Source organism: Lycorma delicatula, chromosome 10 (genome assembly GCF_047948215.1).
Source record: "Lycorma delicatula isolate Av1 chromosome 10, ASM4794821v1, whole genome shotgun sequence".
NCBI classification, from domain to species: Eukaryota; Metazoa; Arthropoda; class Insecta; order Hemiptera; family Fulgoridae; genus Lycorma; species Lycorma delicatula.
Genome location: NC_134464.1, coordinates 9065495 through 9082383, shown reverse-complemented (window position 1 = coordinate 9082383; position 16889 = coordinate 9065495). Strand labels below are relative to the sequence as shown.

Here is a 16889-nt window from a genome sequence, read left to right as displayed (position 1 = left end):
GAATTGGTCCGACGGTACGTGGCACCTTAGAACCTTTTGGTAACCCTGAAAAGGACCGTTTATGTATTTGATGGGGTAGCCCTTTGTTAAGTCCGGCTCGCTGATCTCCGGAGATATCAGCTGGGTTCGTCGAGTTGTGGTCGGGGAGTTGCGGTTCGTCTATGGAATCGGGCAGAGCTTCCCCTCATCACAACCTCGTAAGGGAAGACATCCGCCTATTGACGTTCCGGTCGCCAACACCCCCCCTCACCGTTCATAGCCCTGTTGGGCTTTAACGGGAGTCGTCTATCGTCCTCTAACTTTTTACATCTCATAGTAATAAGCCAGGCCTCGTTGGGATGCTGCCGATGTAAATGCCTCGGCAGACATTTGCATCGGTGATTTTATTAAACTCAGCTTTTGCCTTCCCTATAGGCTTCGTCCGGATATCTTGAATGTCCTACATCGTCTCCCTCTGAACTGGCTACCCGAGCTCGCGGAAGCGCGAACCCTGCGCCTAGTTCTACTTATTATGAGCCAATTCCGTGAATGTCTTGTATTTCGAGGCGATGAACACAACGTACCATCAAACATGTTGATCGCAACAACGAAATTTAGTCCTTAGTGAACTCAACTAGTTCAAACCCCTAGACTTAGGTTAAAAATAAATTAAGTTCAAATACCAGACTCCGGTCTGGTCCACTAGGGAGAGGCGGACAGACCTCCTACTCTCACTCGGCTCCATAGCAGAGTCCCGCGTGACATTCACTTCATAAACCATCTGCTATACCTCACGGCTGCATGGTGTCCCATGCCCATCGGCAGTGTAGCGCCATCCGGCCCGTAGTTTGCCCGTTCTAATCTGCCCTCGTCAAAACGCCGCCACACCTTACGGCTGCATGGCATCTCATGCCCATCGGCAGTGCAGTCGCTGTTCCGCCGACAGCTTCTATTTTTTAGTTAATCTCTACTCTAGCTAACCGAGGCTCGCTGCCAAAGCGCCTACTTTCGGCCAGTTAAACTATCCAGGCGGACCCTAGCCATCCAGGTTTCTACTCTATTAAATCCCTTCGGCCGTCCTGCGCAGGGCGAGGAATCGAAGGAAGCCAGTAACAATTGCCCGTTCTCTGCGAGTTTTTTTTTCTAGTTAACTCGCAGATCAAAGAAGAACTTTACTCTCTCATGTTCCCCAACTACTCTAGTACGCTCACCTTCGTACCGGGGACAGACATACAGGACATGGTCCACCTTGTTATCGGCCCTACAGTCCGGATGCAAGCCGGAATCAACCGACCTAAACCTAGCCAAACTATCCCTGAAAGCACCATGTCCCGAAAGAAATTGAGTAATATCAGCCCTTCTCAATACTAACCACTGCAAAATCCTAAACGATCCTTTTCAGGGCTACCAGAAAATTATAAGGTTCCACGTGCCGTCGGAGCAATTCAGGAACATATATATATCTGATTTACCTAAATTTCTATTATATGATTTCTGTATTTTATATAGTAATGATTTATTTTTTATTACCGAGATTTGATCTTTGTTTAAATTAATTCAAGTCCTTATTAAAGAAGTTTCTTTTAATGCGTTTTTTTTCAGAAATTATTCTTGCGGTAAGATGGCCCTGTTATATTATAATAACTAAAATAACAAAATACTTCGTATTTAAAAAAATAATTATAATAAATAAATAATATATTTATTATTATTTAAGTTATTAAATGAAATTAAACTTAAATACTTGTTTCTTAATTTATTTTTTAGTATATTTGGTAAATTGTATGGAATTTATTGACAGATAAAAATTGCGGGTGCTCTTTTACTACTACTACTACTACTACTACTACTACTACTACTACTACTACTACTACTACTTATTACAGTCTATTACTACTTCATAATGTAAAAGGTTCATTATAAGCTTTAGACATGGAAACAAATAAACTTAGACTTTTTTGCCGTTTATTTTTTTTAAATTATTCTTTTGCTCATTATCCCCATTCTAATTTCTGTCAAGAGATAAGTACAATTTGATTAGATGAGTATACTCTACTGCTTTAGAAAAAATTTTTACCGAAAAGAATTTTAAAAAAATCTTTTTAAAATTATACGTTTTACGTGTTTATTACCCACTTAATAAAGTTATTGTACGTAAAACATAAAAAGCACGGTTTTTTACCCAGATTGATTGGTTTTCACTCCAGATTTCTCAAAAGCTGCTGCAGATACGGTTCTGGGACCTATTTTATTCGAATTTTCAAGTCAAAAACCATAAGAAATCGCTAATTTTGTCGCTTAATTTAACTCCTAAAAATTTCAGAACGCCTCATTTCACTAGAGAAGCTGATCAAAGTGAAATCCTTCACTAGCCGTAACTCGCAAACGAAACATTTTAGGGCATATATTTATTATGAACTTTTTCTGTTATTTTCACGAGTAGAATAGGTTATGAAAATCCATAGAGAACTTCGTGATATACCCTAACAAAATAGATTATTTTTTGAATTTATTTAAAAAAATTTAATTAGATTTATAGTAAACACACGCGCGCGCGCAAAGATGCCCGCACACACACACACAAAATATATATATATATATATATAATTTTGCTTATTAGAATTAAATTTTAATTAAATATATTTTTCAATAATGAAGTCAAACCTCATTTTATCGTTAATTTCTGATATTCGTCAAAATAAAACACTGCAATTCTTAATTAAAGTGGTATTGAGATTAACTAAAAATATTGGTAGAATATTTTTAAATTTCACAATTAAATTAACTACACTGTTTCTGCATATAAAATTTCTAGAATCTAAAATACATACGTTATTATATACATTACGTGACACTAGTTTTATCCATTATGAGAAGTAAATTTAATACGATAGTGTATCAAGAGACGATATGTCATGTAGTCGAATGACTTAAGTAAATAGTGATATGTTATATTATACTGTATTTCTTCTTTCTCTCTTTTACAATTCAAGCACAATAGCATGTAAAATACATGCTATTGTGCTTGTCTTTTATTAGCAAGATGCCATGTAACAAATGTTACTTATGCTAACAGTTTAACTCTTGTTGAGTCAACAAATACACACACACACACACACACACACACACACACACACACACACACACACACACACACACACACACACACACACACACACACACACACACACACACACACACACACACACACATACACACACACACACATTTTTACACAGCTTATCAAGCAGCAAATCTCATTTTACTTTATGCGTTTATGTACATATGCTTTATACTTTTTTTTAGATAATTTTATAGAAAATGACCATCCAATTGGAATCGTTATTACACTTCCAATCAGGTATATTGTAAGTATAAAAACGATTTCATGTCAAATATTACATTTCTATCAATTTTTTTCTGTCTCTCGTAGATAATTACAGATAATAATATCTGCATTATAAAATTATAACCAATAACGTTGAACAACAGAATACTAATTAAAAAGCAAGAAAAGAAAAAAAAGTTTATTTCAGATCTAAAGGTAGATGTACATTTTGAATGTAAAATAATTCTAAATTTAATAATGGTAATGTAGAAATAATATATCGGGTGATTCAAAAAGGACTTCACAACTTTTATTAGCATATAAAAATTTACTGAGATAACTTACAGATTCAGTTGAGCTCTCATTTCATAGAAAAACATATCAAGTTTGGCACCCGACATTCACTTTAGTTCGATATGGCTTCCATTTGTAATGCGACGTACATCGCACCTGAATTTAATTTCATTGCAGACTGTAGCCAGCAAGTCTGCAGCTGCAGTGTTAATTCGAAGTCTTAGCTTAACAAGTTCAGCAGACAAAGGCAGTGCATAAACCCAATCTTTAATGAAACCCCATAGAAAACATTTAGCGGGGTCAAATCTGGTGGCCACGGAATTGGACCTTCACGTCCGATGAATCGACCTGGGAAACGAGTATCAAGAAAATCTCGCACTTGTAGGCAGTAGTGAGGTGGTGTCTCTTCTTGCTAACAGTAACGGGGTCCACCTAGGTCATCATCGTCTAACTGAGGAATCCGAAAATGTTGAAGCTTGTCTAGATAAACGGAACCATTTTCGGTTGCCTCCTGGAAGATGAACGGGCCATACAGTGTTTGTTTGCTTAAGGCACAAAAAAATGACCTTAGGGCTATCACGATTCTGCCGCAAAGTTTCATGAAGGTTTTTTTTTGCTATCCCATATTCGGCAGTTACGGGTATTCAGCTTGTTACTGATGTAGAAGTTTTGACTCATCGCTGAAAATTACATTGTCTAAAAACGTACGGATGTCTGTAATTCTATCCAAGATTTCCACACAAAACTGCTGCCGAAAAACTTTGTTGTCATCTGTAATATGTTGAACCGCGGTTAATTTTTACGGCTTTAAGTGCAGTCGTTTACGTAATACGCATCAAACTGTCGTTTGTGGAATCCCGGTCTCACGTGACGCACGTCGAGTTGATTTCTTCGGACTACGTGAAAATCTTTCTGTGAGTTGTTCCTCAGCAGCTTCAGGGGCGCGTGGGCGTCCTGTTGATTTTGTATATTTAACAGAACAACCTGTCTCAACGAAGATGTGGTGCCAAGAATAAATTGTTTGCGTACTAGGACGCTCCCTACTGTACTTTCTACGAAAATTACGTTGAACTGGAGTTGCCGACTGCAAATCGTGAAACCAAAACGCAGAGCGACCATTTTCCTCACCAGTAAATATCTATTTTTAATAACACTGGTGACAGCGCCGGATGCCGAATTCGATGCTAATTAACTACTTGAGATAAAACTTGATGTGTTTTACTATGAAATGAGACCTCAACCGAATCTGTAAGTTATCTAAGTAACATTTTGTATGCTTTTAAAGTTGTGAAGTCCTTTTTGAATCGCCCAGTATAAAAATGTAAACTAAAAATAAATAAAATAATAATCAAACTTAATTAGCAAATAAACAGTAATTACGAAATATTGCAAACATTTTTTTAAAAGTTGAATCGAATAAAAGTAAAAAATCTATTGTCATTTTAGAGTTAAATAAAAATTTACTTATCTTTTAAATAAATTTTTGAATTACTGTAACCTTGTGATTTGTATTTTACTGCCTCTTTGACCTGTTTTTGAAGTTAAATGACATCATTGTTTTATGTACAGAACCATCCTGCTTACTTTCATGCAAATCGGTCAGTTCAGTCTAGAGATATTAAGAAAAAATAGATTAATAAATACGTACTTAACGTATATAGATTCTTCTGAAATTTTTCATTGGTAAAATTGTGATTTTTTTTTGGTTACAGAGGGTTATGAGACGTAAAGTTTTGGGGACTAATTAGTATACTTTTCCCTTATATAATATAAATAATGCTTACTTATACGATATTACTTTATAGCAGGTAAACTAAAATGTGAACACATTTCCATATAAATTAGGAACGCATACTGTAGCACAAGAATACAAATTAAATGTTTTGTCAGAGATTTTTAGTGAATTTTAAACTTTATATTTTAAAATTGTGTCAGATAATAACGTAATAAGTTATAGTAATTAAAAGTAAATTGTTTTCTTTCACTTCAAGAATAAATCAACCTTGACATGTTTTATTTTTATTTTACTTTTTAAGGAAAAATTATTTTTCATACTGATTACCGATTCATACTTTACTTTAATACTTATAAAATTTATTAAAACAAAACTATTAAAATTAAATAAAAATACATATCTTACTTCTTTTGTTTTCATCATGTTCTTTTGAAGTCGTTCAAAAAGTAACAAACGTTAGCGCATCGCGCACCTGCAGCTTCACCACAACAATGGGTCAAGGTCAACTGGTCTCAGTTGTTATTCTGCTAGCGCTGTACGATAGTTCATAGCGCTATACTGTGAGACGGAGTGTTTTTGCGTGTGTTTATAAAAATCAAAAATCACATCGACAGTAAGTTACGATCGATCATACGTTTTTTGAATGCGCAAAGTGTTCGTCCTGTGGAAATTCATCATCAAATCACTGCCATCAAGATCGTTATCCAACCCGAATGCTTTTATGCAGCAGAATGCCTGGTACTATTAACAAAGGAGACACCCGCGTATTTGAACATAAAGAAAGAAAGATCCTTGGGCCTAAGAAAATTCTTGGCTCAAAGAAAACCGATGGTAACTATAATCTCCGAACCGACAAAGACCTCTACACACATTGTGAAAAACTCACCGATGTAATTTGGGGAACGCAAGATCAATTTTAAGACCGTATTTCACGCACGGATGAGATAAAGCTCACCAAACTTCTCCGCACGTACATTCGCCGCCAAGTAACTGCGAGCTTGGAATAGCGACGATTACTTCCTAACGTATCATGCATCGTGTTTATGCTACTAAGAGATGACTTGTTTCAGAGAACAATGGTATAGCAGAGATGTGCGACTGATCATACAAGCTCGCCGTTACGTGGCGGCTACTGTACATCAAAACTCAAAAGAACAATGAATAAATCGACATATCCGTAAAGATATTGAAGAAATAAATATCTCCGATGAAGAAACACTAGACCAGAACACATTTGGAGATAAAATCAAGAATTTTAGTGGGTTTCGAGAATTAAGAAAACGAATCAATAACAACTTGGCGGGTCTGAGGAGATAAAATAGCTCCATCCACAAAAAAATAAAAGATTTAATAACTACATAAAAGATTTTAAAAACTTTACATACGTAAAGTTGTTCACACAATCCATAAATGAACTAAATCGAGAAAAAAATAAGATTGATTTTTTAAAAAGTATTCAGTGTTAGAGATGTATAATATCTGACATTTCTTTTTTCGGTGTATTAATAACGTAATATAAGTTGCTTATATAATAGGTGATATTTATTTTATATCTGTTATACTGTATTGTATTTTGAGATTATTATTAAATGTAACCGAATAATATTTACCAAAAATCACTTATTTTTTAAAAATTACTTTTGTTATTATTTATTTATATTCGTTCGTTTGTATTCTCTTGAGAGTAAACACTTCAGATGATGCCTTTCTCCATTCACATGTATATTATTAATATTGTATTTAAGGTAGGATATATTTGAATGGACTCGTTACTCTTGGCCAGAAAGTTTTATTACTGTCACAGTCCTTTTTGGCGACCAATTGTAAAAATAAACAATTAACTTGCACATAAAAAGATTTTTTTAAAAAGTCTTTTGTGTAGTATTTTCTAATTTTTAATTTGTGTTGAACGTTATTTTACATATTTATTATAAAGAAATAAAGAAATATATTATCAAATAAATATTACATCTTAAATTTATAATTAAATAAACTCAAGTTTCAAAAAATGAACAATAAAATTAAATTTAAACGGAAAAAATTAATTATTTTTTAATTACATTAATTTTTTATTGTAATTTTTTTTAATTAAATATGACGTTTAAATGTCTTTCCTAATTACCACTGTAATAGAAATTAGTGTTAAGAACGCCTAACTGTGGCACCAACACACACACACACACACACACACACACACACAGAGAGAGAGAGAGAGAGAGAGAGAGAGAGAGAGAGAGAGATTGAGAGAGAGTGAGAGAATTTCCAACGAAAGGGCTTGGATGTAGTTAATGTTATTAAAAGGAAAAGAGTACTCGAAGGGCTCTGATTGTAATAAAAGAAAAATCTGATGTAGACATCACATGACTTCCTTGTAGGCCTATTAAATTACATATACACATTTTTGCTTCATTTCATTTAAAATTATTTCATTTGAAAGTGAGATACGATCCCCCAATTCTTTAATAAAGTGGACAGTTACGCAATTGCTAAAATATTAGATTTATAAACATCAAATATTTATTGATTCAACAATCAATCAATTATTAATTCAACAATCATACCTGAAATATTAGGTTAGAGTAAAAGTCCCTTTATTACTCTTTAAATAAATTTAAGTCTTATATGTAACTAATTCTATGTTTTTTTAAATTATTATGATGTAGCCATCAACAAAATGAAAAAAAAAAACGAATAATCAGGTGTTTCACCAATCTGATGTGGACACGTACTTACTTGTACGCCTATTAAATTGCATTCATTTTTTTTTTAAATGAAAAGAACATAAAATTTTATTTTATTAATAACTTCTGATATTTATTCTTTTCTTTTTTATTATTGCTATTATTGAATTATTATTTATTGTAATTTTTTTTTTTTACACTCAAAGTTTAATAATTATTAATAAATCAATATATTTAAATTAAAAAAAAGCTAAAAAAATGAAAAGGGAGATGAAGTCTGATTCAAACCGATGTGCCTCTTCCCTTTACAAGATCCAAATATTTCATTAATTAAAATTTAACTTATTTGGCTGTATCTCTGGAACCGATGAAAATAAGTACCACTTATGATATATATCATTGAAAAGCTCTCGATGAGGGCTTATTACTGCAGTTAAAGTAAAAAATCCAGATTTTTGGATTTTGGGCTTTTTTGGACACTTTTGGTTCTGTTGATTGCAATCAAAAGAGTAGGTGCACAACTAGATGTTATAACAATCATAATCAATCCTTATTATTGCAGTTAAGAAAAAGTCCAAAATCCAAATTTGTTTGGATTTTGGATACGCAGTTACAGACGTCTCGCGAAAATTAGTCAAAATGGATTCAGGGATGTTCAAAATGGGTATTTCCGTTGAAATCTGAAAACCGAAATTTTTCGCGATCACAATACTTCCTTTACGGACCCGTGTTTATCTGAACTTATTTTTTCATTTTCACTTATGTCCTGCAATTCTTTCCGTTTCTTCGGGAGACGTATTGCTGCTTTGGGAGAGTATGTATTGCTGCGAAGAAATCAAGTGACGCCGTTTAAGTCGTTTAATCTTTCAAACGCCTCATTAGTAAAAGGTAAAATACAATTTCGATGAGAATTTTCTTTAAATGAACATATCTGTTAGAGGGAACGTTGTAAGATTTATAAACGGTGCTTTTCGTTAACAAAAATCATATATACATTTTATAAAGATGTTATAATATTATTACATCCGTATATGAAATTTATTATTACTTTTGTTTGTTTCTGTTTTGTTTCAGGATGGAAATGTGTAAAAGAATTACTAAACCGTTTGTCATGAAACCAACAAATGAAGAAGATTGGTGTTGGGGGTAAGCTTTTCCGTCCGTAAATATTTTTTAAAGAAAATGTCCGGTTTTATTAATTCGTTAATTATAGTGATCGTAATTAGTTTGACGTGGGTCGGTACAGCCGAATCAAGAACATGTAAAAGCATGGATGTACGTAATTCGGTTGAAAATGCAGAAAAACAGTTACGCGGTTGTCAAGTTATCGAAGGATTTCTTTACGTAGTTTTAATCGGTCAGGGTAACGAAACGGGTTTTGATAAATTATCGTTTCCGGAATTAAGAGAAATAACGGGTTATTTACTTTTATATCGTGTTAACGGTTTACGAAGTGTCGGACAGTTATTCCCGAATTTGGCTGTGATCGGCGGTAATGTTCTTTTTATGGATTACGCACTTATCATTTTTGAACTCTCTCACTTACAAGAAGTTGGTCTTTATAGTTTGACAACAATTTCAAGAGGATCTGTTTGTATAGTAAAAAATCCAAGTAAGTTTTTTCCTTATTATACTATTCTAATTTGCATGTTGCTGTTGTGTCGCTAGCCGGTGATTTTACGCATGAATGATAGTAATGATAAAAAATAACTTTCCACCAAAAGACGAATTTATAAATTAGGTAACATTTAACTAAAAGTACTTGTATTATCTACATATATAAAATAACACAATATTGCAGTTTATTTCATTTTTAACGTTGCTAGATGTTGAAGTAAATCGATAATAAAACAACAGTTTTAAACGGTAAAAGAAAGTAAAAGGGAAGCAGACATTAGAAAAACAATAAGAGAGTTGTATTTTTTCACTAGTTCTACGCGGGTGGTTCAAATTTAAATGAAAATTTATTTAAAATCTGTATTAAACCTTCTCAAGTTTTCAATAACATCCACCAGCGATGTTGAAGGTTTCGATTATTCGTTTCGTAGAACTCTTTCGACCATGCTGCGAGCCATTTGCGCACAAATTCTTCAGCCTCATCATCGGTCGCAAAATGATGTCCATTTAATGCGTCCCTGAGCGGGCCGAACAAATAATGATGTTAGGGGTAGAGAGCGGGACTGTACGCCGTATGTTCGAGTATCTCTCTCGTTAGGGCCGTATCGTGAAACCAGATTGCGCTACCTATTGGAATATCGCGGCGTTTTGATCTGTAAGCTGGGCTACACGAGTTCCCGTAATCGGTCGTTGTAGTAGTTAACATTTATAGTTTTCTGTTTTTCCGTTCATACAGTATTCCTCACATGTCATAGAACACGGTGCACAAATACCTTAGCGGCAGACAGCACCGTATTCGGTTTCACATGCTCTAGCTCGTTTTTATTTCTCCGTACCGTCGACGCGAGTTTACTTTCAGGTCTATAGTGGTGGACGTTTAATCCGTTGTGAAAATACGCTTCAATACACCTTCCTCTATCTAGTCGTAACGCGTTAGAAGACGAGTACAGATCTCTTCCCGCGTAAACTTCTGCTCGAAGATAAGGAGGCGAGGTACCTTTCTGACGGCCATTTTACTGTATCCGAGATGGTCGTGAATAATTGTTTTCGATGCTGCCGAAACTAATTCTAATTCTTGCTGCCGTCTCCCTCAGATTAAGCCGAATATCGTCCAAACTCAGCCGCTCGACGCGTAAATGTACACTAGTGCGCGGACGTCGTTCGTAGGCTTGGTGTTTGATTTTCAACCTTTCCTTGAGGTATTATATCATCGACGCATTAAGCCTTCGATAACATGTCACCACTTAACTATGCGCATATTTTGAAGTAAATTTCCGCGGGTTTAACGTTTTTTTAAATTAAAAATTTAACGATAATGCGTTGCGGAACGGATAGATGCATCTCTTGCTCGGTCATCCTGCAACTGACTGATTCAACCGTGCAACAGAACTAGGCTAGAATAGATAGATTCCTGCAATAGATAGGCTAGAATGGCGTTTACTAGTCTAGTGTCTTATTCAGTGTATCCACAACATCGCGCATTAATTTCTGCTTTTTCCAGAACAAAATTCTTATTTATATTTGAACCACCTCAATAATTAATTTATACCCGTACACCGTCTTAATAACGTATGGAAACCCCAATTGTTAATACAATTTTTCAATTTTAAAATGCAGAAAAATAAAATTTAATAAATGTTCCTACCCCAAAACGATCTCTTTCAAGTATGAAACTTCCATCCAAGTACCTGTCTGGGAAGGCGACTAAAAAGTTTTAAATGGGAAGGATGGAATTGTGTTACGTCATTTTAAAGGTGGAAAATAATTATTGTTAGCTCACTACTTTACGTTATAACAACTCTAATCAAAATGGCGAAACTTTAATATTTTTCAAAACTAGTTTTAAAAATGGTTAACACATTCCATGTAGTGGTTTTACACGAAAAATTGATTATTTTGAGGTAGGAACATCTATTAAATTTAATTTCATAGTATTTAACAGCTGAAAAGTTTGTTATAGGTTGCTATGTATAAATTTATATTATTTTTTTAATTAAGAAATAAAGGAATACAAAAAAATGTATTGTAAGGAATTAAAATAAAAGGGATAAGATTAAAGAGCTTAAGTCGATATTGTAGTCGTTTCAGAAGGTAAAGGTGGTTTAAGGAAAACGTTAGAAACCCTGGATTAAATTTTAAGAAGTAAATAGAAATGAACATTTATTTATAAAAATTTGATACAATGGCCTGCTCAAAGACCCGCCCCCTGTGGTTATGAGTATTAAAATTGATGGTTATGATAAAATAATTTTATATTTTCCTGCTGAATAGAAACAGGTTCTCATTATCTGACCTTACTCTTTGTAATAAATGAACTTTACAGGATTTGACGGTTTGTCTAATTATTCAACGACTATTATGAATTTGCAAGGCGTCCGAGTATGAGACTACAAAAGCACTCTTTTTTGAAAGGAATACATAGAAATTGCCAAGTTTGATCGTATTAATATCATTGCCTGTTCATCATCTAATTTCGACCCGACTTATGCGGAAGGAAGTTCAGAAAGTTTTGAGTACAATTTGCAGTTTATTCATCGAAAATAAAAGAAATAGAGAAGATATAAAACAGTGAATTAGAAAATCCAAGGTCATGTTTCATAATAGGGCAACTATTCACTTTGAAGACGGCAGATTGAATTTGAGAAATAAGTTATAGAGTCGTTTTAGTCATCATTTTTATCTAAAAAATGCGGAACTTTAGAAGAAATGAAAGATACATTGAAGTTTATTTTAATGTTGGAGGGGAATGTTGAAAATAAACAGAACAAAAGTAGCATCGGTAACGACGGGTTAATTCTGAAAAACAGAAATCAGAAGGAGATTTGAGTATGAATTTAGATAAATGGTTTTACCTTAGACGTACAATTCTTAGAAGAAGATTTAATCTCCAACTTTTAAAATAAGGATATTGAAACTGATAATTACGTTGCGACGAAGCGAATCACTTGTGATATATTAAAATGGATAATAACCGAGCATTAGTTTCGGTTGATAAGAAGGAAAAGGTTACTATAAACACGTTTTGAACTTATTAATTAGGTGGTGAGCAGGTAAAGATTTACAATGAAATTCGACGTTTGTTATGCTTTTCTGTAATCTCATAGCCGAGAGCCTTGGAAATTCATATAGGTTAATTTAAACCTGTACATTTACTACAAAAGATTATGTGATTTATTGTGAAAACTGGTTCTATTTAGCAAGAAAATAATATATATATATAGTTATTAGTTAAAATCGCCGAAGTGTACTCATATTTTCTCATTGGTTCAAAAGATAACGCATTTGCAAAAAGATGATCACGATTTAAGTCAAGTGTTAACTCGCCTCTCATTTCTTGACCTTGAATTTCTCTCGTTCAAGTAGTTTTATTTATTGCTCATTAAGTTCCGGTTTAACCGCATCATTTCTACGCTACAAAAATAAAGTTCAACTGCTTAAAAAAATAGCAAATACAGTCAGAGTACTTCTGAATAGCCTAATAATTAATCGGGTAGAGTTTTCGTTTTCTATTTTTAATTTTAATTACCTTTATTATTCTTTAAATATCTAGTTATACAAATAGAATTTAATAGGTTAAAAAAAAAGCCGGGATAGGGCCGTATAAATTTCACGGTTTTATCCATGACAGATTTTTACTTCGAACTCACCACAAGGTTTTTAAATATTAATAACTTAACTATGCAGTATTTAGATTATAATTACGAAAAATATAAAAATGTTCAGTAAAAAAATTTGGGCCCGGTGTTACCACCTTGTTCAAGTAATGTTATGATAAAAATTATTTTATATTTAGAGCATAATTATTATAAATATCGGAAGTCTTAGGAAAAAGAAATTTGGATCCATTTGAGCCCTTGTTCGAAAGCGACCTTATATAATAACAGCCACAACAGATAAATTACCAGAAATTACAAAAAATCCAAAAATTTTTTAAAAAATTTTTAAGTCTGATCCGACTGGATTCCTTTTCTTCAAAAATTTCCCGTTTGTCTACCAGTTGCAATTTGGTTTTCAATCATGAAAATTAAACTATAAAAAAAACTAATCACTTTTTTTACTTTCCTATAAATGAAATTATAGTTTATTAAAAATTTAGTTTTGTTTTTTTACGATTGAAATTTTGCACGTAATTTTCTCGTAAAATATTTTGCTTTTATATAATATTATTTTTATTTAAAGCGATTCCACTCGACTGGAGTAAGCCAAGATGGTTTTTTTATTATTTTTTTTTTCAGCATATCCATGAGGGTTGTTTCTTGTATGTCTGTTTTTTTTCTTGTAAAATTGTTATTTAATCACACTAAAGTAGCATCTTGGCTTTTTATTTGGAGGTCCCGGGTTCGAATCCCGTTGAGGCGTGGCATTTTTCATGCGCTATAAAAATATAATTTCTATATCCCTCGCACAATGGCGATATTATCGAGCAAAAAAAAAACAATCTTTAGAGAATATTATATTTATATTGGTGTAGGTTATTTCAAATAGAAAGTCTTTAGAATTTAAATTGTTTTTGTTATTTTTTACATCGATAGCTTTTAAATAATAAGAGAGAAGATTCACACCGATGGATTGGTGGCGATAAATAATAACATTTTTAAGGGTATTAAATATTATAATTTAGGCTGTACAATTAATTTCTCAAGGAATGTATAATGAAGAAAGATTAGGAAAGTTTTGAACTGGATTAATGTTATGACAATGTATTTGTATGTAGGAAAGCTTGTACAGAGCATAATGCAAGCTTAAATGTTAGTATCGCGTGTGAGAAGAGGATTTGCTGTCACTGAAAGCAGATGTGAGAATTATGAGGGATAGACAAGATTGAAAGAGGCTATTGATTGGAGCAATGAACGGATTATTATTCGCCTAGACAACAAAGTGATTAATTAAGTAAACAATTTAATTACATTATCCCGATTAAAGCTGTATTTAAATTTGATACCGAACTTTAAAGAATCTGATATGGACAAAATATGACTTCCTCGAACGCCTATTAAATTACAAATAAACATTTTTTTTAAATGAAAAGTACATAAAGTTTTATGCCATTAATAACATCTGATATTTTTGTTTTTTATTGTTATTATAGAATTATTATTTATCGTAAAAAAAGTTTTTTACAATCAGAGGTAATCTATATAAATAAAAATGTAAACGCTTGTTTGTTCAAAATCTCCGAAACTTCTTCACCGATTGCTTTGAAAACTTAACACAATATTGCATTCGAATACGCGCTTGTTTTTATATAGCTACTGTGTATATACCTAAGATGTTACACCTTTCTTTCTTTTCCTGTTTAGCCTCCGGTAACTACCGTTTAGATAATACTTCAGAGGATGAATGAGGATGGATATGTATGAGTGTAGTCTTGTACATTCTCAGTTCGACCATTCCTGAGATGAGTGGTTAATTGAAACCCAACCACCAAAGAACACCGGTATCCACGATCTAGTATTCAAATCCGAGTAAAAATGACTGCTTTTACTAGGACTTGAACGCTGGAACTCTCGACTTCCAAATCAGCTGATTTGGGAAGACGCGTTCACCACTAGACCAACCCGGTGGGTCAAGATGTTACACCTGTGACAGGTATAAACGCGCTTTTTTTTTAAAAACAGCGCTATCTGTTGGACGTAAAAGCGACACACGCTATACTAAATATTTTACGATTCCATTTCAGTGTTTTCGATATATATGTCCGCTATAAACTAAAAAACTACTGGACCGATTTACGGTCGGGGAAAAAAGGGAGAAAGGGAAAAATCGAAAAAGGTAAAAGGAAAGAACGGGAAGATGGAAAAAATAAAGAAAAGGGGGAAACAGAAATAGAAAAGGGAAAGGGAAGGGAAATGGAGAAACAGGGAGTATGGGGGAAAGGGAATAGGGGGAAATAGGGAACGGGAATATGGTAAAATTGAAGAGTAAAAGGGAAAAATGTTTTACCAAACTTTCAATTGTATTCATTTAATATATATATTTAAATATATACTCAAATCTAGCAATAGCGAAGTATTGCCGGGCCTGCTAGTAAATCAATATATTTAAATCTAAAAAAAAGCATAAAAAAAAGGAGATGAAGTCCGATTCGAACCGATGTGCCTTCTTGTAAGATGCAAATATTTCATTAATTAAAATTTTGTTTGGCTATAACTCTGGAACCGATGAAAATAACTACCACTTATGAAATATCGTTGAAAAGATCTCAGTGATGGCTTATTACTGCAGTTAAAGTAAAAAAATCCAGATTTTTGGATTTTGGGCTTTTTTGACAGTTTTTTGGTTCAGTTGATTGCAATCAAAAGAGTAGGTGCACAACTAGATGTTATAACAATCATAAACCCAAAATTTTAAACATCCTACGGCTAATCGTTTTTGAGTTATGCGAGATACTGACATACGTCACGCCTTAACTAGTCAAAATGCATTCAAGGATGGTCAAAATGGTTATATCCGTTAATATCTGAAAACCGAAATTTTTCGCGATCACAATACTTCCTTTACTTCATGGAAGGAAGTAAAAAAAAATGTATTGTTTGTTAGTATTTTAATAGAACACTAATCAAATGGATATTTTTATAAATTTACTTCAATAATGTAATTCTTTCGTCGTTGAGTAGAATTAAAACTTCATATTAGAATCGTCCTTTTACTCGTTTTTTAGGACGTTTTTCTTAACGAAATCGTTCTTCTCTGCATTAGTTCTTATAAAGAACTTCAACTTCTTGAAAACTCCGTGGAGTGTAGTTCGGAACTGCGTCGGAACACAATTGATATATGCTATTGTTTGTGTTATACTATTCGTCAAAATTTAAAAAACGTAAACCTGATGTGCAGTAGTTGTTTCTACCTCTCTCTTTTTTCTGTTTAGTATTCGGAACCGCTGTAAGTTTTTACTTAGGATGATATGTATGAATGAAATGTTGTTCTACCTGGGAAATTCGAAGTCGTATTGCCCTTCTTATATTAAATAGTTGGTGCGGTTGGGGGTTAGTTAACTGGGACGGGACGTCGTAGGCAGCATGAAATCATCGGAAATCATCGGAAGTCATCGGTTCAGCACTCCGTCTTCACGGACGTGATCTTTCTAAACTGAGTTTTCTAAACTTTGGTGAGTAATTCCTCCATCAAATTGTCGTCTATTCTTTACTGCCGTAACAATACCCAATTTTTTTTCGTACAGCGGATATTAAATAATGTACCCTACATATTGAAAAATATTTATCTTTAGTATTGTAAAGTTTCTATAGAAATTAAT

The 16889-nt window shown here is 33.3% G+C and overlaps 1 protein-coding gene across 1 annotated transcript in view; it reads left to right on the top strand.

The window, feature by feature from the left end:
- LOC142331555 (insulin receptor-like) overlaps positions 1–16889 on the top strand; it is a 746136-nt gene that overhangs the window by 281289 nt on the left and 447958 nt on the right. Inside the window, exon 3 of the mRNA XM_075377541.1 lies at positions 9092–9629. Coding sequence (XP_075233656.1) covers positions 9200–9629 — 430 coding nt within the window. The 5' untranslated portion in view covers positions 9092–9199. The remainder of the gene's footprint in view (positions 1–9091; positions 9630–16889) is intronic.